The 23,454-nt window shown below is 55.6% G+C and overlaps 10 protein-coding genes across 10 annotated transcripts; 5 read left to right on the top strand and 5 right to left on the bottom strand.

The window, feature by feature from the left end:
• Nucleotides 1–1,672: 1,672 nt before the first annotated feature.
• On the bottom strand, nt 1,673–3,444 carry BZA70DRAFT_271391 (Mif2/CENP-C like-domain-containing protein). Its single transcript, XM_064911474.1, has 2 exons — nt 3,243–3,444; nt 1,673–3,185 (listed from the first exon to the last, which is right to left on the bottom strand). Exons 1-2 carry the CDS (start codon nt 3,291–3,293, stop codon nt 1,704–1,706), a joined length of 1,533 nt encoding a protein of 510 aa, XP_064770504.1. The 5' UTR covers nt 3,294–3,444; the 3' UTR covers nt 1,673–1,703.
• A 119-nt stretch (nt 3,445–3,563) lies between these two features.
• Nucleotides 3,564–4,685, top strand: BZA70DRAFT_271388 (ribosomal protein S10 domain-containing protein). The gene is made up of 4 exons (XM_064911473.1): nt 3,564–3,745; nt 3,913–4,011; nt 4,071–4,137; nt 4,208–4,685. The coding sequence occupies exons 1-4, from the start codon at nt 3,643–3,645 to the stop codon at nt 4,293–4,295; spliced, it is 357 nt and encodes a 118-aa protein (XP_064770503.1). The 5' UTR covers nt 3,564–3,642; the 3' UTR covers nt 4,296–4,685.
• Nucleotides 4,686–7,656, bottom strand: BZA70DRAFT_292821 (uncharacterized protein). The gene is made up of 5 exons (XM_064914389.1): nt 7,398–7,656; nt 7,198–7,314; nt 6,920–7,095; nt 6,779–6,862; nt 4,686–6,719 (listed from the first exon to the last, which is right to left on the bottom strand). Exons 1-5 carry the CDS (start codon nt 7,462–7,464, stop codon nt 4,728–4,730), a joined length of 2,436 nt encoding a protein of 811 aa, XP_064770502.1. The 5' UTR covers nt 7,465–7,656; the 3' UTR covers nt 4,686–4,727.
• Nucleotides 7,657–9,158, top strand: BZA70DRAFT_271383 (uncharacterized protein). Its single transcript, XM_064911472.1, has one exon. It carries the CDS (start codon nt 7,799–7,801, stop codon nt 9,119–9,121), a length of 1,323 nt encoding a protein of 440 aa, XP_064770501.1. The 5' UTR covers nt 7,657–7,798; the 3' UTR covers nt 9,122–9,158.
• BZA70DRAFT_271381 (acyl carrier protein-like protein) lies at nt 9,159–9,747 on the bottom strand. Its single transcript, XM_064911471.1, has 2 exons — nt 9,248–9,747; nt 9,159–9,195 (listed from the first exon to the last, which is right to left on the bottom strand). The coding sequence occupies exons 1-2, from the start codon at nt 9,675–9,677 to the stop codon at nt 9,188–9,190; spliced, it is 438 nt and encodes a 145-aa protein (XP_064770500.1). The 5' UTR covers nt 9,678–9,747; the 3' UTR covers nt 9,159–9,187.
• A 113-nt stretch (nt 9,748–9,860) lies between these two features.
• On the top strand, nt 9,861–10,828 carry BZA70DRAFT_271379 (23 kDa subunit of NADH-quinone oxidoreductase). The gene is made up of 2 exons (XM_064911470.1): nt 9,861–10,586; nt 10,641–10,828. Exons 1-2 carry the CDS (start codon nt 9,929–9,931, stop codon nt 10,652–10,654), a joined length of 672 nt encoding a protein of 223 aa, XP_064770499.1. The 5' UTR covers nt 9,861–9,928; the 3' UTR covers nt 10,655–10,828.
• A 92-nt stretch (nt 10,829–10,920) lies between these two features.
• On the bottom strand, nt 10,921–14,856 carry BZA70DRAFT_233542 (uncharacterized protein; the record flags this gene model as incomplete). Its single annotated transcript, XM_064910263.1, has 4 exons — nt 10,921–11,480; nt 11,562–12,438; nt 12,494–14,605; nt 14,668–14,856. 4 exons carry the CDS (start codon nt 14,854–14,856, stop codon nt 10,921–10,923), a joined length of 3,738 nt encoding a protein of 1,245 aa, XP_064770498.1.
• A 766-nt stretch (nt 14,857–15,622) lies between these two features.
• On the top strand, nt 15,623–17,312 carry BZA70DRAFT_14620 (uncharacterized protein). The gene is made up of 3 exons (XM_064909669.1): nt 15,623–15,919; nt 15,986–17,092; nt 17,149–17,312. The coding sequence occupies exons 1-3, from the start codon at nt 15,692–15,694 to the stop codon at nt 17,248–17,250; spliced, it is 1,437 nt and encodes a 478-aa protein (XP_064770497.1). The 5' UTR covers nt 15,623–15,691; the 3' UTR covers nt 17,251–17,312.
• BZA70DRAFT_271369 (cystathionine gamma-synthase-like protein) lies at nt 17,281–19,479 on the bottom strand. The gene is made up of 3 exons (XM_064911469.1): nt 19,103–19,479; nt 19,011–19,038; nt 17,281–18,960 (listed from the first exon to the last, which is right to left on the bottom strand). The coding sequence occupies exons 1-3, from the start codon at nt 19,258–19,260 to the stop codon at nt 17,374–17,376; spliced, it is 1,773 nt and encodes a 590-aa protein (XP_064770496.1). The 5' UTR covers nt 19,261–19,479; the 3' UTR covers nt 17,281–17,373.
• Nucleotides 19,480–19,646: 167 nt separating this feature from the next.
• BZA70DRAFT_271366 (Nrap protein) lies at nt 19,647–23,387 on the top strand. Its single transcript, XM_064911468.1, has 3 exons — nt 19,647–20,568; nt 20,630–21,213; nt 21,261–23,387. Exons 1-3 carry the CDS (start codon nt 19,791–19,793, stop codon nt 23,301–23,303), a joined length of 3,405 nt encoding a protein of 1,134 aa, XP_064770495.1. The 5' UTR covers nt 19,647–19,790; the 3' UTR covers nt 23,304–23,387.
• Nucleotides 23,388–23,454: the final 67 nt, after the last annotated feature.

Here is a 23,454-nt window from a genome sequence, read left to right as displayed (position 1 = left end):
AAAATTTCAAAACGGCCTGCGCGTCAGGTGGTTGTTTACTTTCAGCCAGATCAAGAAACCCCAATATCCAAACACACGCGCCCGACCTACATCCGCCCGCTTCAGCGCGCCCGCCTCTTCCTCTCTCCTTCCTTCCCTCACCAGTTGGTTTCGATACCCCTCTCCCCCTCATCAGTCACATCTATTTTCCGGCAATAGATCGACTGCGATACCCGCCGCTAAGCTCGCTGGTTAGCTGTTTTTATGTTTTTGTGCGCAGCTTAGCGGCTTTCAGGCAGTCCTGCCCAGAGAGCCTTCTTGTATGGGCGGGCTGTGTGGTTCCATAGCACAGGTCAATCTGGGACCCGCAGGACAGCCAGCGGACGCTCCACGCAGTCGTCTCTGCGGAGCAGCCAGTGGAAGATCAGATCGGTGATGCTGGCTGCTTGATCTCGCTCTACCACGGCAAAAGATAGTAAGTACAGTTGCACGGTCGACTCAGAGCTTTCAGCTAACGGCAGATTTGAAGATGCGCAGTTCCTCTACCGCGCACCCTGCGGCAGAAACGCCCTTGCTAGCCAAACCAGGCAAATGGCTGCCCGCCACTTGTTTTGGTTAGCAAGGACGTCGAGCAACCTAACGACCGCGGATGTCGTTAGGTGAAGAGGTCAGTCAACTCTAGCGGGAAGCGAGCGCGATAGTACGGTGCATTCCACGCTGTCGGCAGAATGGCATTCTGGAACCGGTGGCCGCTGAGAGTCATCGGACAGTTTCGCCATGGCTGCAGCTACTCGCGCCTTGCTTCTCGGCCGCTACAGTCCAAGAGCTGTGTGTTGAGCTGCGTGGCAGAGTGCACACAGCTCTTGGGCTAACGTGGGAGGACACGTTGTGGCGGTATCGCAGGGTGTCTAGAGCCTGACAAACTTCCGCAAACAACGCAGGTACCGGGTGAGCATGCAGATGCTCGGGGAGATGATTCCTTGCCGGCTCGGTACTCTGCGTGACCGCCCTTAAGGTGCCTCACTGGTGCTGTTGGCCGGGCGGTCAATCTGATGAGATTCTTCTTTAGCCAGGTTGCTCATCGGATTCAAAACGTCTACGTTGTCGCGTCTCTCACGCATGCGCGCTGAAAGGCCGCGCCGTCGCTGCGCACGGAGCCCGTGGCGACGGAGTGTTGAAGAGAGTCCGCGCGACCAACCGACTTGTCACGAGGGGGGGCCATGGAGGCTAGAGACTTCTGACGGCAAGACGAGCGGATCATGCGACAACGTTGACAAACCACCAATACGGAGACAGTTTTTGAACTGTTTTCTGGGTGAAGTCGGGTTTTAGTGGGTATGGCGACATCGAGAGGCCGCTTGTTCAACACAAGCGGCGTCGCAGAGTCCCACATAACTCTTGTTTGTGCTTGCTGTTCATGAGCAAGCATGGACAAGAGTATGCGTAACGCATTCTTCCTGATCCTGGCACCAGCCGCTTCTTGCGCGCGCTTCCTGTTCTGTCTTTCCTGTCTTGTGCTGTGAATGTGTCTGTGGGCCTTTCTAAGCTGTGACGGGGTTACTGTATTCTGATAGTGACTGACGGAACGGAAGAGTGCGCGCGGAGCGGTTCCGTATTGTAAAACCCCAAAGAAAAAAAATAAATGCTTTCGTAGTATGTAGATAATGAGATCAAGCAGAGTAAGAAAGGTAAGACCGTAGAGCAACTAGCATTAGAAATAAAATCTATCTATCCTCCTCGCCCTCTCCTTCGTCATCTTCCTCATCCTCATCCGTAGCACTACTGCTTTCCACCTCCTCCTCGTGGTCAGACATCTCACCCTCAGCAGAATCCACCTGGTCAGCCTCGTCCGCCGCAGGTGTGCCTGCCTTGCCACCCTCGACGATATTACAAAACGTATCTGTTGCCTGCGCATAAAACAAAACACACATTTTCCGACCCGCATTATGAAGCGCGTACGAGTTCAGCCTAGGCACCAAGAAATGTCCGCCCCTACTAATCTTAAACCGCACATCGTCATTGATAAACACCTCGACCGTCCCTTCAATCACGCAAAATGTAAGCGCGTTCAGACCCGTCTTTTTCCGCCCCTTGCAGCCTGAGTTTGCAGGAAGTCTGACGATCCCGGTCGCGAGAAACCCGCGGTCTTCTTCGAACGTCTTTGCAAAGTCGAAGCGCGAGGCCTTGTTGCGGACCGCGGTGTACGGCAGCATAGTCGACGGGACCGCGATCTGACGCGGTATCCGCTGGCACGCAGACAGATCTTCGACCTCGGCCACGAAGCAATCAAACTCGCTGTCGTCCGCGGCAGCAGGTAACTCGAGCTGTGTAGACTGCTGTGTAGACTGCTGTGTTTCTTCAGGGCCCTCGCTAAAGACGCGGCTGCTGTCTCTGTCGCTCACGTCGCTGGTATTATTTGGCTTCAGAGTCTTTTTCCGACCAATTTCGGCACCCTGCGTGGGCGTGTTTGCCCGTTTTCTTGCTGGCGACGCGCTGGCGGTGCTCGTTTTCCGCTTTGACTTTACAGTCTCGGCGCGAACGATGGACTTGATGGTCGGCACCACGACGCCGTCGTCGGCCTGGACGAGATTATAGACTATGCGTTCGTTCTTCCAGTATTCAAGAGGCTGCACGCGCGTGCGACCCGATCTCCGGGTTGTTGTCTGCTCGTTAGGGTCTTCGGTCAACGAGCCCCGCTTGCGCTTTTTTCGTAAAGGCGAGGAGGCCAGAGATGAGACCGGGGAGGTGAGTTGAGAGTCGGCCTCGTCGTCGGTGTGGAAGTTGAAGACAGAGAGATCGGAAGACGCGCTGGGTTGTCGCTGTCGTTGGCGGCGCTTGTTCAGAGGCGGAGAGACTGTGGCTTGCTGGGGACGCTGGTCGTCTTCGCTGTGGTCGTCACGGACGAAGTCGGCAAAGACGGCGTCTGCGTCGCGGTTTTCTTCAGAGAGAAGGTCGTCGTCGACGCTGGCTGCGTCGTCGATCTGGGTGTAGGGGATATGCGCGGCGCTGGACGAGACGGGGTCGTCGTCGGACGCAAACATTTTGAGGGCAAGGGGGGACGCGGAGATGGGGCATGGCGGGGAGGTGTTTGGCGTGAGGGAGCCGTGGTAGATGTATCCTGGAGAAGAGGATGGGGAGGATGAACGCAGGTGGGACGGGGTCGCGGGAGTCGCGGGTTTGGTGAGCAGGGGGAAGGGCGGGGCGGGCTGTGAGTGCAGTGTTAGCGGTGCTGTTGACAATTGAACGAAGAGAGAAGGACGTACACAGACGCCGTCGCTTTTCTTTGCAGCGGTGAGCGAGAGAAGGGCGCTCATTGTGGCGGATATATGAAGATGGTGAGGAGGAGTGAGCACCGACGAGGACAGATGTTGAAGACCACTCGGCTTATCGCAGACGCGCCAACTCCCAGCACGCGTCGCGACGCGTCCGAGACCTGCCCCCAGAACAAGCAGCCCTAACCGCAACATAACCCTAGGGTTACAAAACAGCAGTCACGCACTACGCCCGGCTGCCAGGCGACACCGGTTGTGGGTACTGTGGTTTAGTATGGCAGTTTTTCGTACCGACCAACACCACTCAGCTCAGCTCTCAGTTCGTCGTCGACCTTTCAGTCTTTCGCCAGCAACTCCACCGCAGCATCAACACCCACATCTCACATCCAACATGAGCAGCTACGATAAAGAGAAGGTCGCCGGCGGAGAGGCCCCGAAGCTCCAGAAGTTCCGCATCACTTTGACCTCGCGAAAGGTCCAGCAGCTCGAGAAGGGTGGGTACTTGTCGTCATTGTCACGCAGCGTCGTCGATTCGAGATTTGTTTAGTGCTGGGACGGGATGGGATCTGGAGGAGGGATTGCAGTGTGCTGGGGTGTTGAGACTCGAACAAACGACGCTGTGCTGTCTTCTATCTGTGCAAACTGCTGACTCTTTAATTAGTCTCGGGCGAGCTCGTTGCTCGGGCTCAGGGCTTCAAGATGAAGGTCAAGGGACCCGTCAGACTACCAACAAAGTTCCTCCGTATCTCCACCAGAAAGAGTATGATTCTATCTTATGTTCAGTTCCAGTCTCGGTTCAGTCGCTAACTGCTTCCTCAGCCCCCAACGGTGAGGGTTCCAAGACCTGGGACTCCTACGAGATGCGCATCCACAAGCGCATCATCGAGTACGTCAATCTCCTCTCTCTCTACATTCTCTCTCTTCCCTCCGCAATCTCTAACCTCAATCATTTACAGCCTCGAGGCCCCCTCCAACGCCGTCAAGCAGATCACCTCCTTCAACATCGAGTCCGGTGTCGAGGTCGAGGTCACCATCGCCGCTTAAATCACGCAAACCCCCGTCTTCGAATAAAAAAAAACCACCTTTCATCAAAAGTATATACACAGGCATGTTTTGGAACGAAAATGGGAATTATGTGTGCAAAAAAAAAGAAAAGAGGGTTGTGTGTGTATTATTATCGCTTTATATAATATTATGATACTTTTAACATACAACAACTGAAGGAAGCTGCAGTCAACTAATCTCCAACAAGACTCTTCTTTCTTCTATCTTTTCTTTCGTACTCATCCTCTCTTTCCTCCTCTGCGTCTGTGTGTGTGTGCGTGTGCGTGTGTGTTTGTCGTCTTTGCTTCCTCTTTTGCCGGTTTCGTTTCCGTTTTATGTTAGGACTTCATGTATTGTAATAAAAAAATAAATATGATACAATCATAATCATAATGCTAAACGCCTGCAACTCAATCCTATGTACACTCTTAATCATATATACTGCAAAGGCGGCAACACCTCCGGCACCTTCCCAATCTCAAACTGCCGCCCCTCAAACGCTTTCCTCTCCGTCTCTGTCAGATCACTAATCTCTGGCAAATACACCGCCGCCGAACTCTGCCTCGACACCGAATTGCCCGTCCGCGGATTCCTCGCGTTGGCTGCGACCGGCGTCCGCCCAAGCTCTGCGAACTGTGTAACCATCTGCTCGATCATCGTCCGCGGCCGCGCGGGGAGACCTGGGAAGTCGGTGTTGGAGCTTTCCTCGGAGAGTGGGAATCGTTGCATCGCGTGCGTAAAGTACTCGCCTGCTGCCACCCCTGCTGCCCCTGCTGCCACCTCCGCTGGCTTCGCCGTCTTCGGGCTCGCAGTAGACGTAGACATAGACGTAGACACAGCCGGAGACGCTGCCTGCGATCCAAACGCGCTCTTCGTACTTCCAAACAAAGACTTCGCTGGCGTACTAGAACCCGACGCCTGTGCTCCGAACGTCGACTGCGGCGATGGCGACGACGCCGTCGCATTCGTATTTCCAAACGACCCAAACACAGACGCGCCTGCCTTCTGACCACCGACTGCTGCGCTGCCGAACGCCGGCGTAGCTGGCTTGCTTTGTGGGCTCGCGTTGGCATTTGACTGAGCTGTCAGATTCGCGAACGCAGACGTGTTGCTGGTGCTGGTGTTTGTGTTTCCGAATGCGCTGTTGCTGCTGGGGGTAGGGGTGTTGTTGTTGGTGCTGCCGAACGCGCTCGTGTTGTTGTTATTGAATGTAGCGAATGGAGATGCGGGTTTCTGCTGTGCATTGTTGTTGTTGCTGCTGCTGCTGTTGTTGTTCTCACTACCGCTGTTTGCAGCAGTACCCTTGTTGTCCTGAGCAAACGGACTACTATTATTCCCCGACGCAAACGACGCAAACGGCGATCCCCCGCTCCCGCTGCCATCATTCTTACTCGCAAACGATCCAAACGGCGACGCAGACCCGTTCCCGCTTCCAAACCCAGTCTTGCCAAACGCTGGCATAGACGACACCGCGTTGGCTCCAAACGCAGATTTTGGCGGCGCCAGCGCGTTCGACGCCGGCGCAGATCCGAATCCCGATGGCGCCCCGAACGCTGGCGATTGTCCGAATCCGGTCTGGCCAAATGCTGGAGCCTTGTTGTTGTTTGCTCCGCCAAATTGGCCGCCGAACGCAGAACTCTGGCTCTGCGTCGATGGTGAATTGTTTTGACTCGTGCTATTCTGCTGGCCAAACGAACCGAACGCGCTACCGCTGCTATTGTTATTGGTCTGGCCAAACGCACTGCCGCTGTTTCCACTGCCAAATGCACTGCCAAACGGCCGTGAAGGAGTTGCTGCCGCTGCCTGCTGCTGCTGCTGTTGCTGAGTCTGCCCGAACGTGGTCTGACCAAACGCAGGGGTCGAAGCTGGCGAAGAAGCAGCGGACGAGGGACTGGCTGCTGAAGCTAAAGCGCTGAAAGGTGAAGCCTTGTTGGCAAATCCGCCAAACGCAGACGTCTGCCCGAACGCGCTCGCCGCATTCTGGCCCGGTGGTGGAGGGAGTTTCGTGGCGGGGGCGCTGCCAAAGGTAGTCGAGCCAAATGCTGCGGGCGATCCTGAGGTAAAGGGTGAATTTCTGCCACTGTTGTTGTTGTTCCCAAAGTTTGCAAACGGAGAGGCGCTGTTGCTGTTGTTTCCAAACGCGGATTGCTGGTTGCCGCTGTTGTTGCCAAACATCGCTGGCGACGATTGCTGTTGTTGTTGTTGCTGCTGCTGCTTCTGATTTGGAGTCTGAAAAGCAAACGGCGAGGCGGCGTTGGGACCTGTCTGAAGCCCGCCGTTACCCGCCTGTCCACCGTTGCTAGCCAGGCCTGATCCTGATCCGCCCGCGCCGCCAGCAAGAGCGCTTCTCAGTTGCTCGCCAGCTGCTCTGTCTCCTTTGAAGTATCTGATGGCGAGCAAGGCGGGCGTGTTTTCGTTGTGCAGCTCGGCGGGGGGAGGTAGTCGCGCGTCTCGTTGTCGGGCCGCTTGCGCGCGAGCTCGACGTATCTTGCGGCTTTGGTCGTGTCTGAGGCAATGAACTTGAACAGATCGAGCATGTCCTGCCGGACTAGGTCTTCTAGTTGGTACTATAGTGTTTTTAGCAAAATGTTTGAGTTATGTGGAGAGAGGGGCGTGGATCTTACGTAGAACAGCTCGACGCCGGCGTCTTTGGCTTCGTAGTACACAGCGCGCATTTCCTCGGGCGAGATGTCGCGATGGTTGATGATTCCTTTACGCGCAAACTTGGAGAGTCCGTAGCTGGAGTAGAAGTATACGGGCGGCGACTTCATCATCGACGCGAGTTCGGCCTTGTCGTCATCTGCGATGTGCGTGTTAGCCTTGAGCTGCGTCTTGATCTTGCTTCCAGCTCTTCGCATGAGCCATGGAGATGAGAAGGCGGATTAGGATAGATTAAGCTTACCGGACACTTTGATGTCCGAGTCTGTCAGGTCGTAGATGCTGTTGGGCAGGCCCTTTGCGCGCTCGTCGGTGGAGTTCTCATGGCGAAACGAGCACTGCGCGCCTTTCTTGCAGGTGCCTTGAGCAAGAGTTAGTATATAAGTATGTCTGTTTTTTCTAGTGTTTTATAAATAACAGTGAATGAGAAAGATAAGGACGCACCTTGTAGGAAATACTTGCAGACCTGTTTTTGTTTTTTAGTATTCGACATTTCCGACCACTCGACCATCGCAGGCGATCTGGATCCTCCACGTCGCTAGTTGTCCATAAAACCAGGCTGTCGATGCCTGGATTATTCACAGAAATCACACAGAGATCAAATAGTTGATGAAGAAGATCAGTGGTGGAGCGAGTGCTGCTGTTCAGGTCGATTGGAGCAGAATAAAGTGGAATTAAAACCAAAAACAGTTTTGCTGCCGGGAAATCTCCCAACCTCAAATTTTACTCCCACGAAAAAGCTCAACTGCTCTTATTTCAACTACATTTGTCAACAGCTTTGAATAGCTCTTCAACAGATCTACAGACAAATAAGAAAGAAAACAAAGGACGTTCAGTACTTAGAGATGATCAGTACCGGCAGAACTAGCGGCCTTGTACGGCAGCTGCAGTCTACTGCTACCCGCCACCTGCCGTCTTCCCACTCGCGACAGTACGCAGGCGGTTTTCTCGCCGACGAGCTTCGCCGCCTGACGGATCCTACCGAAGACAATACTCCGAAAGCAGAGAAGAAGGATGCTGGGGATAAAGCAGGAGAGCCAGCCAAAGACGACTCGGAGTGGAGTTTCTTGACCTCCGAGGTGCCGCTGATGACGATGCTGCAGCAATACAAACAATCCAACGTGCGCAAGGACGGCAGCGAGGATTGGACGTACGCCAGCAAGGGCGCTCCGGCTCGTCAGTTTGAGCATGACCAGGAATCGGTTCGGAAGAACACGGGCCGGAGCACGCTCAAGGAGCGGGAGGTGTTTGAGCGGGTGTTTCGCGATATTGCGCGCGGCGCGACGTCCTCGAAAGAGAAAACGCCCGCAAAAGGCGGGAAGAAGAAGGCTGCAAGTAGCTTTTGGGATGAGCAGCCCTTGTCGTTTGCTAAACCTGAAAGCCCGCTCAGTTTTGGACGGTTTGACAACCAAACGTCGGGAGACTATGTCAGCTATATGCGCAAGAGGCGGTTCACTCCCGGGGCGAGAAAAGACCCTTTGAAATGGCTCAACATCGCGAGCCCGGTGATGGACGCAAACATGTACCCGCAGTCGCTGCGGGAGATTGCCAAGAGTCTACAAGACATCCGCGTGAACTCAACGGTGATGATGGACCAGCCGGACCGGGCGGACGAGGTCGAGTGGGAGCGGCAGAGGATGCTGCGGGAGATGAAGGACCGGATGCGGGCGTGCGAGTCTGATCTCGAGCTGGACGGGATGCTCGAGCGCGAGGTCTACAAGCCGTTCCGGGAGGCGGCGAAGCACTTCCAGGGCCAGGAGGCGCAGATTGCGCACGCGACGGCGACGAACTACCCTGCGCTGCTGCTGGAGGCGATGAAAATTATGAACACCAAGTTCCGGGAGGCGTACGGCGCGCTGTCGGTGTTTTACCGGGCGCGGGACTACGGGGTGTACTCGTACATGCTGGGCTGCACGATCGACGTCTACAACCAGGCGCTGAGGATACAGTGGACGAATTTCCAGGATATGTTTGAGTGCAAGAATCTGCTGGAGGAGATTGTGGCGAACGGGGTGGAGGCGAATACGGAGACGATTGGGATAGTGCAGATGATGCGACGGGAGACGATGAAGCGGACGTCGGGGACGGATAGTGAGGGCGCGCTGGATATTTTGACGCAGGAGTCGGACGAGTACGGAGCGTCGTACCGTAATGTGAGATTTGCTTAGGATAGATGTTTATTATAAAGAGAATGAGAATGAAATGATGTGTATATATACAACGAGAGCGAAGATTTAGACGGCTGCAGGATGTTAGTAAAGAGTAGTGATATGAAGATAGAGGACTGAACTCACCATCGGCCTGGGCGAGGATGTAGTCGATGGCCTGGCCGACAGACTTGATCTCGTCGGCCTCCTTGTCAGGGATCTCGATGCTGAACTCCTCCTCGATAGCCATGACGACCTCGACGGCGTCGAGCGAGTCGAGACCGAGGTCAGCGGCGAAGGAAGCCTCGGGGGTGATCTTGGAGGCGTCGGTGACCTTGTCGAAGGACTTGACGACCTCGAGGATGCGGGCCTCGACCTCGTCGCGGGAGAGGCCTGCGTCGGCGGAGTATGCGCGGGAGAAGAGGAGGGAGGAGGAGGGAGTGAATGGGGAGGAGGAGGAGAGGAGGAGCGGGCGGGCCGCGGATATTCTGATCGCGACGGACTGTTTCTGGGCGAAAGAGGCGGCCGAGCGGCGGAGAGCGGCAGCGGCAGCGCGGGAGACGGACGAACGCAGCATTTTGAGGAGAATGAGCAGGAGAAGAGGAGGAATTGGGGATATCTGAGAGACGAGGAAGAAGACGAGGCCGGGAGAGAAGAAGGTGAGGAAGACGAGGGTTCAGGGTTTTGTGGCAGCCAATCAGACCGCGATCATTTTCAGTGTGCAATCGACTCGGCGCTCTCCTCCTCTGCTTCCTCTTCTCTTCCTCTTCTTCTTCTTCTTCTTCTTATATACATATACATTACACATACACATACAATACAAACACAATGCTGCGCCAGGCATTCTCTTCTTCTCTCCTGCGCGCCGTCGCTCGGCCCCGTGTCTCCGCCTCCGTCTCTTCTCTCTCTCTCAGACACATCTCCTCCTCCGCCCCCCGGACCGCCAAACCCGCCCCGACCCCCTACCCCCCAGACTTCCGTCTCAAGCCCGAGGAAAAATGGTACGAAGGCGACTCCGCCCTCGACCGCGCCGGCCGCTTCTACCTCATGGCTGAGCTCTTCCGCGGCATGTACGTCGTCCTCGAGCAGTACTTCCGCGCTCCCTACACCATCTACTATCCCTTCGAGAAGGGCCCCATCTCCCCCCGCTTCCGTGGCGAGCACGCCCTCCGCAGATACCCCTCCGGCGAGGAGCGCTGCATTGCCTGCAAGCTCTGCGAGGCCATCTGCCCCGCCCTCGCCATCACCATCGAGGCCGAGGAGCGCATCGACGGATCCCGCCGAACAACACGATACGACATCGACATGACAAAGTGCATCTACTGCGGTCTCTGCCAGGAGTCCTGCCCCGTCGACGCCATCGTCGAGACCCCCAATGTCGAGTACTCGACCGAGACCCGCGAGGAGCTCCTCTACAACAAGGAGAAGCTGCTCTCGAACGGTGATAAGTGGGAGCAGGAGATCCAGTTTGGTCTCGACGCCGACTGTAAGCTCATCTCTTTTTTGTTTACCTCAACTTCAGATACTGACTACTCTACAGCTCACTACCGTTAATCATTCATCATTCGCCCTCCTCTACTCACACTCACATACTCATCCTCACTTCCTACTTCCTACTCATAATACACTATAGAGTGAGCCCATCAGATCGGACCGGTGTTTTTCTTTCTTCATATTATTGTCTTCATATTTCTTGTCTGCTCATATTTTGTCTTTGTCCTGATGTACTCTAAAATTCATTACTATCATCCTACACTCAACTACCAAGTCGATCTGTCATAACCTAGTCGTTGCAACATACTTAAACAGATTGATCATCATCAACTACCAATCCGCGCCCGGCAATACCGATCCTCGATCGAAATCGCTTCATACACTCCCTCCATCGACGTGAATATACTGTACGAGTCCTCATACACATCCGTCACCGTATGCGTCTCCACAACCCGGTACTTATTATGTCCCGCCCGCTCACTCCGCGTATACGTAAACGCAAACGGCGCCGCCCCCTCCAGCGTAAACACAATCTCCGCCCGATCGCCCTCGTGGATATCCGACACAATCGACGTGCCCTCGCTCACCTTCACCGTCGGCACCTCGTGAATCACCTTTGTCAGCTTCTCGCTCAGATTCACCTTGCACGTCGACGCGCTGTCCTTCACGCTCGTGATTGTGAAATTCCCCGCGCTCGACGCCAGCCGCGAGAACGGAGAGTGCGTCGTCGCCCGCTGCCGCTTGCCGTTGAACTCGTACTCGACCTCGAACGGCGGCACCCCCGTAAGCACAAACGACACCCGCTCGCCAACACAGTAATCCTCCCGCGGCGAACTCGCAACAATCGTCGCCACATCCGCAACCATCACCGTCACATGCTCTTGCTCTTGCTGCTGCTGCTGCTGCGACTGCGACTGCGACTGCTGCGACTGCGGCGACGACGACAGACTCTGCAGTCTCGCGCCACTGCTACGAGTGCATCCCCGTCCGTCTCGGACATGCGCAATCGTAATTACATGCTTGCCCAGCCCCAGCCCCGCGTAGATCGACCGCAGACTATACACCTTCTCGCGAATGTTCGAGATCGTCACCGTCTCGCTCTGCCCTTCGTTCTCATGCTTAACCTCCAGCGTCACCGCAAACGGCGCCACTCCGCTGAACCGCAGCTTGATCGGCTCAATCGAGCTGTCTTCCACCTCCGCCTTCCAGCAGCTGCGGTACGTCGTGCCTGGATTCACAAACGACGCCTCGGGCCGCCGGTGCACTGTCTGCTCCACAACCACGGGCTCAAACGCCGCAAGCAAACTCTTGTCTTCATACACAGAATCAGACACCCCTCGCAGCGTGTACCGATACCTACCATACTTTGACGTCTCCATCTGAATATTCGCGTACTTTGTCGCCGCCTGCAAATCAAACTTCACCGGCTTCGACCCCGACGTTGTCGACAGCAGCGACGACGACGATCCGGACTCGCCAGGACTGGGAATGTACTCCCGCTCATACAGCACCGAAAACGGCGGCGCTCCGTACAGCGCAATCTCGAGCGCGTCTTCCTCGCCTTCGCACACGTCCTTGCTCACCGCATACCTCGCCTCTTTAAACGCCAGCCGCTCGCTGGCTACCAACTCCAGACTCGGGCGGTCGAACCAGCTTACTTCGAACGCGGACTTTGACGACGCTGTCGAGTCGCCGGGACAGTACGCGTCGCGCACGTCCGTGATCTCATACAGGCCCTCGTCTGACACTGTAATGTACTCGCCGTTCGGTCGGTGCTTCATCACTGTTGTCGAGGATTCAGCTCCTCCGCTCGCGTTCTTGTGCACATAAGTTATCGACCACGGCTGCATCACCTAGTTAGCCTATACCATATACTAAAAAAGAAAACATCGCACTCACAGCTTCACCAGTCAGTCTCAGCGGAATCTGGACCTTCTGACCCATCAAACCCTTCACATTCATCCGCCCGTCAATCGCACCAAACTGCGCCGCCGGCCGCTGTCTCCGCACTTCGACATGCGCATCTGCCTCGCTCAGCGCCCGGCGACAGCCATTCCCGTCCTCGACCGACAACAGCGCGACCACGTACGTGCCTCCCTTTGTCAGCGGCGGCGTCGTCAGTCTGTACCGCTCTCCCGTGATATCGGGGATCACATGCTGCGTGCGCTTGTTGCCGTGCACGGTCTCGTACGTCAGCGTGAACGGGCCCGTTCCGTGCAGATCGACGTCCAGCTCGGCAGAGTCGCCGGTGCAGCACCGCGAGCTCAGCGATCTGGGCGCGAACCCGGCGGTCGCGAGCACCTTCACCGTCTGCTCGGTCCGGAACTGGCTCCGGTCGAGCTGGATGTTTTGGTAGAGATTGTCGCTCAGCATGTAAAACTCGTACGTGTAGTGGCCTGCCTTCTCCGGTCTGAATTGGAGCTGATGACGCGTGTTTTCAATCGTAAGGTATTCAGTCTTGACGTGCTGACGGTTGGTGATCACCTGGTACTGCAACCTGAACGGCGGCGTGCCCGTCAGCGTCAGATCGGCCGTGACTCCGATCGACCCCACGCACTTGTCTTCGATATCCTCAAACTTGACCGACACAGTCGGCTCCGCCGGCGTGAGCGCAAGACACGATGCAGACTCGAGCACGTCGCCGTCGCAGAACTTGCCTTTGACGCTCTGGATCGTGTACGTTCCCGGCTTGTCGATGCGAAGTCGCTCCATGCCGTTTCGCATATTCAACTCGAGCTGTCGAGGAGCTGCAACTACTTTGCCGGTGTCGCCGTCTTCGTCTGACTCGTCAAGTGGCTGGTACTGGAGTAGTACCTGATACGGACCTTCATCTAACGTCCCGCTCAGTTGCAGTGGCACATTTGCTGCCTTGCCCTTTGCGAGATTGACAGGCTTCTCAGGGTCGCAGGAAACGTATCGGATGGAAGGTCTCGGATGAACCAAGAATCCGTAATTAAGACCCTTCTTTGCAAGCAGCGGCGACTCTTCGCGATCCTTATTCTCAAAGATCTTGCTGTAATTCACAAGGTTGCCCAGCCCGTCTTCAACCTCATCAATCATATACGCCCAGCGACCAACCTGATTCAAAGCAGTATCAAGCGAAATTTTCACTTTCTCCGCATTCGCCCACTCGAGGGTCTCGCCCGCGTGCCACACTTTTCCATCCCGGGGTAGTCGTCCTTGCAACAGCGGCGACGAAAATCTATCCGGCTGGATACTCTGCACGGCGAACATCAAGTCGCGGCCCTGGATCGACCGGCTGTACTTGATACGCAACGGCGGTACTCCGTCGATAACCAGCTCTGGCGTCTCGAGCGCACCGATACATCTGTCCTGCGCCAATCCAGCCGAGTTGCTCGGCGACGTGCCGCCACGAATGGCAGCAGAAGGACAGTACGAGAGCACCACGTCCGCAGGATGGATCTTGACGTTAAGATTGGCAGTGTCAGAGACTTTTGCCAGCCGATACAAACCTGGTTTTGAAAGCGGCAGTTTAATGTCATAAATCTTTGAATTTTGCGCCCTTGCTCCCGCCTCTGCGGACCCGACAGACTCGGAGCTGACAAACTCGGTCCACTTCCGCAGCTCGCGCTTCGTAAAGTTAAGGAGCTCGTAGCTCGAATCGTCAAAGTTGACGTGGTAGAGCTGCACCGCGCCAGGTTCGGTGGCGTTTAACCTCATGGGGACGTACGCGGGCGTGGACGTCGTCCTGTCAAGACAAAAGACATCGCCGTAGGGGTTCAGCTTCGCAGTGCTCTCGGGCAAGATATGCACAACATGGCGACCGGAGATATGATCCGATCCATGGACGACGTCCTTTGCTCGCACGCGATGCTCGGTTATTGAAAGTTCACGGTCGTAGAGCGCTCGACCGATTGCCGAGAGCGTGGCAGCGAGAGGGAAGGTCGAGGCTGCTGAGAGCGCGATTGTCGTTATCGAGCAGCCGATTATCAGGATTACAGTTGTGGCAGGTGTGAATGTGAGCCATGGAATGCGGAAAACAGGGAGGAGCTGTTCGTATCAGTTTCAGTTAGCAGATGCAGATCAGTCACTAATCCAGAAAGACAACATACGAATAAGTAAAGACCCTCGATGACCATATACTTGAATGCAAAAGCAAGTTCCATGTCCAGCTTATTTTCATAATGGATCTGAAACAGCTCGTAAAGCTTGACCGCCTGAATCAAGACAAAGATGCCAATCGCGTACAGTCGCTGCGAGCCCGCGTCGATGTACTGCTCCGAGATCAGCGGCGGATACATAACAGTCGATCGACCGCTCCCTCCACCTGCACCACCACCACCACTACTACTACTACTGGCGCCCTTTGCGATCGCGTCATTCATCGAGCGCGTGGTTGCGCGCGAGGTCCGTTGCTTGGGAGGCGAGGGAGGAAAGCTGGAAGGCCAGCTTGCTGTTGGATCGGTGTAGTACTTTGACTTTTCGGGCGACAGGCCGAATGCCGACATCTGAGAGGGAGAGTGCGGAGATAAAGACAGAGACGGTGGTGTCGCAGTCTGGTTTGCCAGACGCAGCGGCGTGCGCGTGGTCGGCGTAGACGGGCGCGAGAGAGGTCTGCTGCGAATCGAAGCCTCGAGCTTTGGCACCGAGGACGAGAACAGCGGGGGGATAGCTTTCCTCGCCGACGCGGGCGGCGTCCTCCGTGCCGAGTAATCATCAGTCGAGCTGCTTCCTTCCGGCTCTGAAGAGGTGGGGCCTAGTCGACCCTGCTGGAAAACATTGGCGCTGGTGCTCTTGCGACGACGCGTCTCTGACGAAGACGAGGGCGTCGACATTGTAAGATCTGATCTTGGCCGGTCAATGATCTATACCAGTGTCTAACAGTCTAACTCAGATACCACACAAATATCAAGACTTTTGAACCAAACGCGAGCACAGTCAAAGGCTCATCGTCGTCGTCGCAGTGTTGTTGATGTTTTGTGCGTGGTTCTCGCTGCTTTTTTTCTGCCTCGAGCAGAGTTTGGAGCCCTTACCCTCCCCATACGTCATTGTTCTAAACAACGGCAACCTATCCTCTGCTAGCAGCCTAGATGACTGATGGAGTTCGCGTCAGTGAAGGCAGGCGCAGGGCAGTGAATGGAGACGCGACTACGAAGGTCTGGCCGCGGGCAGGCGAAGAAGGACGACGCGCGGGATCAGGACCGCGGGAAGAGGAAGCGCGACGAGCAGATCAAGGCGAGCAAGAACGACGAGGACGATGAACAGCAGCAGCTGCCTTCTTACGATTATCTTCCTCAGGATCCCGAGTCATTAATGCGCGAGAAGACGCAGCACAGAAGATGGTGCACTGTCGAGAGCGATCCGGTATCTGACTGCTCTGCTATGTCTTGCACGCGTGCCTGCATTTACTAACAACTGCTATCCTCGCAGGCGGTGTTTTCCCAGATCCTCCAGGAGATCGGGGTGCAGGGCGCAAAAGTAGCTGAGCTCTACTCTCTCGACAGTCAGGAACTGTCAATTCTCCCTCAGGCTTACGGACTCATCTTTCTCTTTCGGTGGGAGTCCCACGACGACGACGACACAGAACATGCCTCCCCTTCAACCACAGTCACCAGAGACAGCACCGCAAATACACCCTGGTTCGCAAGCCAAGTCGCAGACAACGCGTGCGCCTCGCTAGCCCTTCTAAACATCATCCTCAATCTACCCGACAGCACCACAACTCCCACAGCATCAATCGACACAGGCGAATACCTTCGCCTATTCAAGTCCTTCACGGCAGACTTCAACTACGTGAATCGCGGGCTCGCGCTCGCAAACTTTGACCGCTTGCGCTCGATCCACAACAAGTTTGCGCGCGCGGTCGACGTCCGCTCTGCTGATATCGATATCTGTAGGGCGGCAGCCGATGCGTCTGCGCGGGAAAAAAAGAAAACTAAAAAGAAGCGGAAGCGCGGTCGCCGTAATGCTGACGATATCGACGACGACGAAGACGACGACAGCGACGACCAGTACGAGGACGAGGAAGCGTTCCACTTCATCGGCTTTGTCCCGTTCGAAAACGCACTCTGGGAACTAGACGGTCTAACCGGCGCGCCGAAACAAATCGGCAGCTCAGACAACTGGATCGAGACTGCGATCAGTCGCATCCGGCACCGGATCGAGCGGTATGCCGCCGACGAAATCAGGTTCAATCTGATGGCTGTCGTCAAGGACGCGCTTTACGAGCATAGACGCGAGATCCGCGCGCGGCACGCGATTCTGCGGGAGGTTGAAGTTAGACTTGAGAAGGTGCTGGCTGGGGGCAAGTGGCAGGAACTGCTGACTGACGAGGCACAGCTGGCGAGGAGTTTTCGCGGACAGATCGATATGGAGTTGGCGCTTGCGATGACTGATTCAGAGAGCGAGGAACTTGAATTGGTCAGGAAGTTGTGTGATGTTGATGAGTTAGCTCGTCTACATGACGAGAAAAGAAAAGCGTTGATTGACGCGATCAGCGATGCGAGACCTGAGGAGATAGCAAACGAAGACCGACAGGTGAGTTATCTTTCTGCTTCCTTCTGTCAAGATGTTGACTAACAGTAGAATTACAGAACTACGCGCTAAAGAAACAGTTTGAATACTCCCCGTTCGTGCGCACGTTCATCGCCGAACTGCGGAAGCACAACGAGAATTTCAACGAGCTCATGAGTTGACGCTACATACTCCGATAGAGATAGACTAGTACTCATATATAATTTGCTTTTATTTATCCAGGACATGTACATCATACTCTGGCATATACACACGACACTGTAACAATACACAATCTACTTTTCTTAATCCTCAAGCTTGTTCAACGCGGTCGCAAACACCTGCACGATTTCCTCGGTCGGCTCCAATCCCACGCTGATCCGAATAAGGTACGTATCCACGCCATACTCCTTCGCCCACTCCAGCTCGACAAAGTGGGCGAGGATAGTATACGGACACAGCAGCGTAAAGTTGGTCCCCAGACTCGGTCCCTTGGCGGCCTCGACCGCGTCAAAGAACTGCACCGCGTGCTTGGGGTCGTGGAAAAGGATCGAGAGAAGGCCGCCGTAGCCGCCGTTCTCGGTGCGGCAGTCGTCGTAGAACTTTCGCGTCGAACTGTACTTTGGGTAGTACAGGTTCTTGACCTTGGAATTTGCGAGGAGGAGCTCGCAGAGCGCTTCGGCGTTGACGTTGATGCGCGCGATGCGCGAGACAAAGTCGCGCGAGTTGCGCTCGAGGAAGATGGCGTCCTCGGCCCAGAGGTTGTCTTCGTACACGTTGGCGGCCGCCTGCTTGAGCTGCGTGTAGTACCGGCTCGCGGGACTGAGGACGAGGCTGCCGCCCATGACGTTGCTGTCGCCGGAGAAGACCTTGGTGAGCGACGACGCGACCATGTCGGCGTACTCGAGCACGTGGATGTTTTTGAAGTTCCCGATCGTTTCGTCGACCACGACGGCGAAATCGTATTTGTCAGCCAGCCGGCGGACTTCGCGCAGGTTGGGGCACTTGAGCAGCGGGTTTGACGGGAACTCGCAAAAGAACGCCATGATCTTCAATCCGCCTTCCAATTCACGCTCGAGCTCGGCCAGATCTTCGGGCTCGCCGTTTCCGTAAAAGTAGCATCCGGGACCAAACTTTTGCAAGATCTTGAGCGTGTCCGTGTACGGGAACCCGAAGCACACGCTCTTGCGGTTCTCCATGGTCGAGAGCAGGATCTGGTGCGCGTTGAAGATCGAGGACATGCCGGTCGGGTAGAGGAAAACGTCGTCTTCGGTCAATCCCTTGACGTCACGGGTGGTCTCGTGCGGGACGATGTCGACGACCTGGGCTACGTCGAGGTTCTCGTCCAAGGTACCGGCGATGCGCCGCCGCAGGGCGGTCTTGACCTGGGTCACGAACGAGATGTCGAGATTACGACCGAAGCGCTCTTCGAGGTAGGTTGTGAACTCGCGGGACTCGTCCGAGTCGTCGTCCGGGCTGGGCGTGCTCGAAGGCGCGAGTGTGCTTTTCTTTGCGTAGCGCTTGAATGTGTGTGGCGCGTGCTTGAACGCGTCGGCGGCGGTGCTGCTCGCGTCGGCCTTTGATTGCGCCTCGAGGTGCTTGAGCGAGTCGAGACAATATTCCGCCAGCCGGCTCGAGATGCCGTCGCCACTGTGCTGCCAGAAGGCCTTTGCGAGCTTTGCGTCGTCGGCGGGGAAGATGACGCAGGAGATGTTTGCAAAGACGCCTTTGCTGGGTGGCGGCACGGTCACTTCGACGACGTGGATGCTGGCGTCTTTGAGAGGGGTGTATTGGCGGATGAAGTTGCGACATTTGCACGCGACGGTGTAGGAGGGGAAGATGAGCATTTTCTCGCCGGGCTGGCAGTAGCGGGCTTCGAGCAGTTGCATGAGCTAGAGAGTGTTAGATGGAGGGAAGACGAACTGTGTAGAGTGATTCATACCTGCTGGATCTTTTCATGGTAGAAGAATCTGATGGAGAGGTGAGTCAGAGTTGGATAAGTAGATTCATGAAGAGGTATAGAGAGTATAGTACCTAGGATATCCGGACTTCATCTTGCTGAAGATCCAGTCCTTGCCTTCCTCGTAGGCAACGTTCGCTTCCCAGGACGGGAGGGTGACGGAGACGGCATGCGGGGTGTTTGCAGGTATCGTAGCGCCGACAGCCGTCGGGGGACGGTCGAAAGAGGGCATGGTATATGTTCACCAATGTACTTTTTGAGATGCTACTAAATCAGCTCTAAACAGAAAAATACAAGCAGCTGCCAGATCAGAGCGGTGTATCCGGCACAAATCAGACTGAGCAAGAAGAAACAACGGAGAAGAAGGCAGGTTGGTGAAGCGGCAGCCGACGAGGACGAGAACCAGAGATTTTTTGCGTAAATTAGAGTTTTAGATTAGAACTTTAATCCGCCTCGCTCGTACAGGTACATTAACGGCATTGAAGGCATTAGTGACGACAGAGGTGTTGTTGGTATATTGTAAAGAAGATAAGTGAAGATAATGCTTTGTTGGTCGGATAAAGGCCCTCTATCTGCCTCTACAAACCGCATATTAACGAACCTGCTGGCTGTCGTCATATCAGCGCTGAGTTGGTCTTAATTGGGTTTGGCCGAGCGAGCGCGTTGGGAGCAAAGAAAAAAAAATTTGGGTCTCCGTCTGCGGTCTGATCTTCTTCCATCTCTGCACTTTTTCTACTCTACAAAGAAGGAAGAATAAGGAATATGACTGTGGCAAAGAGAAAGAGAGAGGAGGTGACGGTGGAAAATGGCAACAACGAGTCTGTGGACGTCGAGGAGAACGCGTACTCTGATGGGTTCGACGAAAGCGAGGAGGACGAGGACATGGCCTCAGACGACGGAGATGGCGATGATTTGGCCTCTTCAGCTACCGGCAGCAAGCAGCAGCTGCAGAAGAAGAAGAAGCCAAAGGCAGCCCATCTTGCTGACGACCTGCGGAATCTGCAGGAGGCAGTGCAGCTCTACAAGTCCAACATCTTCAAGCTGGAGATCGACGAACTGCTAAAAGAACTCAAGGTCGACGAGACAAAGACAAAGGCCGTCGACCGTGTGCTGCACAAGCTCAAGGACTTTATCGAAGCGATCCCGGACAGCAAGCAAGACCTGATGCTGTCCGATGCCGAGAAGACGATTTCCAAGAGCGGGATCGCGATCCCGTTCCCGGACCCAAAGCCGCCTAAAGATGCGCAGTACCGGTTCGCGTACAGCACGCCGTCGGACTTTAATTTAGTGGGAAGCTACGCGTTGAAGACGATGATCAAGAGTCCCGAGCGGTTTGCGATCGACGTCGTGGTCGATATGCCGGCGGCGTTGTTCACGGAGAAGGATACGTTGAACTACAGATACTTTCACAAGCGCGCGTTTTACCTTGCGTACATCGCCGCCGCGTTCAAAAACAGCGAGCAGCTCAACTTTGATCTCTCTTATGAGTTTCTCGACGGCGACCATTTACGTCCCGTGCTTAGACTTGACTCTCTGAAAGGTAACAGTAGCTCCGAATCGAAGTATTTTCAGAAGAGAGTTGAAGAGCTAACTATTTACAGACGGCAGCGAGTCTGACTTCCACAAAGCAAAATGCTATATCCGAATCGTCCCCGGCATCGCAAAAGACACGTTCCCAATCTCCAAGCTCTCGCCTGCCCGCAACTGTGTGCGCTACGCGTCCGTCTCGCCGCAGCAGCAACTCAAGCCGACGCCGTACTACAACTCCAGCATTCTCAGCGACACGCAGCACTTTTCCAGCACGGTGTTTATCAACAAAGCGATCAAATCCAGCGACGGCTTCCGCGACGCGGTCAAGCTCGGCGATATCTGGCTTCGGCAGCGCGGGTTTTCGTCTGCGACGGCGGGATTCGGTGCGGCGGAGTGGGCGGTTTTGATGGCGGCTTTGCTGGTTGGCGGGGGAGCTAGAGGGTCAAAGGTTTTGGCGAATGGGTTTAGTAATTATCAGCTGTTTAAGGCTACGCTGGGATATGTCGCAAGTACAGATATCGCGGAGACGCCTGTCGCTGTTGGTGTTGAGGGAATTGACTTTGACAAGTCTGTGTTTGACGGACGTCCGGTGTTGGTCCAGAACGATGTCAACCTGAATGTTCTCTACCGCATGTCTCCATCAGACTACAGCAAGGTAATTTATCTCTTTAGTATTTGTGAATAACGAGCTAACAAAAGTAGTTCCGCCATGAGGCAGCGCTGACAGTCAAAGAGCTCGACGACGTGAACGGCGACCACTTTGACTCTGTCTTTCTTGAAAAAGTAGACAGCGTGATCTACCAAAGCGATCTGACCTTTTGCGCCAAATTCCCACCAGAAGACAAGTCCTTCCGCGACCTCGGCCGCGTGTTCAACCCGTCCTACTACGGCTACCTTTCCGCGCGCGTGTACGAGGTCCTGAAGCAAGGACTTGGCGAGCGCGTGGATTTGATTTCGGTTCGCGCGACGGAGAACTTCAAGTTTGCGGTGGAGAGCCGGAAGCCGTCGTCCTCCGGCGAGCCTGCGTTCACGATCGGCCTGCTTCTGAATCCCGAGCACAGCGAGCGGTTGGTGATCCACGGCCCGTCGGCGGAGGACAAGCAGGCGTCGGCAGAGTTCCGCAAGTTTTGGGGCCGCAAGTCTGAGCTGCGGCGGTTCAAGGACGGGAGTATCACAGAGAGCGTGGTGTGGGAGCCGCGGGCGGAGGAGAGTGTGGTGACGCAGATTGTGAGGTACGTGCTCGAGCGACATGTGGGCGAGGCGATGACGAAGGGGTTGTATGTGGTTGGGGATGGGTTGAATAAGATGTTTGCGCAGGATCGGGAGCTGGCGGACGCGCCGGGGACGAACGCGATCGCGCTGTATCAGAAGAACTTGGACGAGTTTGATCTGCTGCGGAAGATGCTGATTGACATCGACGACCTGCCGTTGAAGGTCAGCGCAGTTCTGCCTGCCTCAGAGCGGCTGCGGTACGCGAGCGTTCGGCCGCCGGTGGAGTTTTCGGTGCACTCTAGCGAGGATTTCTCAAACGTCGTGATCGAGCTTGAGACGTCGGCCAAGTGGCCTGACGATCTGAAGGCGGTGCAGCACAGCAAAGCTGCGTTTTTGCTGGGCATCGGGCAGAGTCTTTGCCGGATGGATCCGACGGTGGTGACAAACACCGGGCTGGACCGGGACCCGGACACGATTGAGAATTTCGCGTTCCTGGACGTGCTGATGCCGTCCGGGTACGCGTTCCGGGTGCGGCTGCGGACAGAGCGCGAGGCGGCGATGTTGAGGAATTACAAGCCGGACCGGGATCTCGGTCTGCGCGGGTTCAAGACGCTCGAGCGGGAGTTCACGTTGGCGGCGCGGCATACGACGGAGTTTGCGACGCTGTGCCACCGCTACCCGTTTTTATCGGGGACGGTTCGGCGCGTGAAGAAGTGGCTGCACGCGCACTACCTGAGTGATCATTTTGACGCGGTGACGGTGGAGATGTTGACGCTGGCGGTGTTTTTGAAGCCGTTCCCGTGGAGCGCGCCGGCGTCGTCGTATACGGGCTTTCTACGGGTGCTGTATTTCCTTGCGCATTGGGACTGGCGTAGCGAGCCGCTGATCTTGGATGTGGATCAGACGCTGACGATTGCGGATGTGCAGGGGGTGCGGGAGAAGTTCAAGCAGCAGCGGGCGAACGATCCAGAGCTGTCACAAGGGGCGCTGTTTATTGCAATCAACTACGAGCGCAGCGGGATGATGTGGACGCAGCCGAATCCGCGGAAGGTGATTGCGAGCCGGATGACAGCGCTGGCGAGGGCGAGTTGCGCGGCGCTGAAGAGCGGCGGGGTTGTGTTTGGCGGGGAGGCGGACGAGTTTAGGAAGTTGTTTGTGTCGCCGGTGGAGGACTTTGATTTCGTGATTTATCTGGAGAAGATTCCGGCGGAGGAGAGCGCGTATCCGCCTGGCGTTGAGCAGCTGAACGAGCCGGTCGAGCTGTACTTTAAGGAGCTGGAGAGCGTGTTTGATGGCGCGGCGGTGTTTTTCCGCAACAGGCTGCGGAACGACGTGATTGCGGGGGTGTGGGATCCGCGGATTATGGCGGAGAGAAGCTGGAAGGTGTATCTTGGGTACTCTACGAGGCCGGTGCAGGAGGAGGGGGTTGAGCAGAAGGGGACGGCTACGGTGCGGGCGAATGTGGATGGGATGGTGAGGGAGATGGAGAGGTTGGGCGGAGATTTGGTGAGGGAGGTGGTGAGGAGAGCATGAGCATTGTAAATACTAGAGTTAATAGAGAATGTTGATAGATAACACGTGTAGTTGATCATAACAACAAAAAAAGAAAACAAAACAAGTGTGCTAGATACTACACGCGTCGACGTGTCGGCACGCGTAAACCGCAGCACACGAGTGTGACGAG

The sequence above is a fragment of the Myxozyma melibiosi genome (assembly GCF_037950935.1).
Source record: "Myxozyma melibiosi strain Phaff 52-87 chromosome Unknown BZA70scaffold_1, whole genome shotgun sequence".
In the NCBI taxonomy this organism is placed as follows: domain Eukaryota; kingdom Fungi; phylum Ascomycota; class Lipomycetes; order Lipomycetales; family Lipomycetaceae; genus Myxozyma; species Myxozyma melibiosi.
Note: the sequence above shows the minus strand (reverse complement) of the source record. Positions and strands in the feature narration are given on the sequence as shown.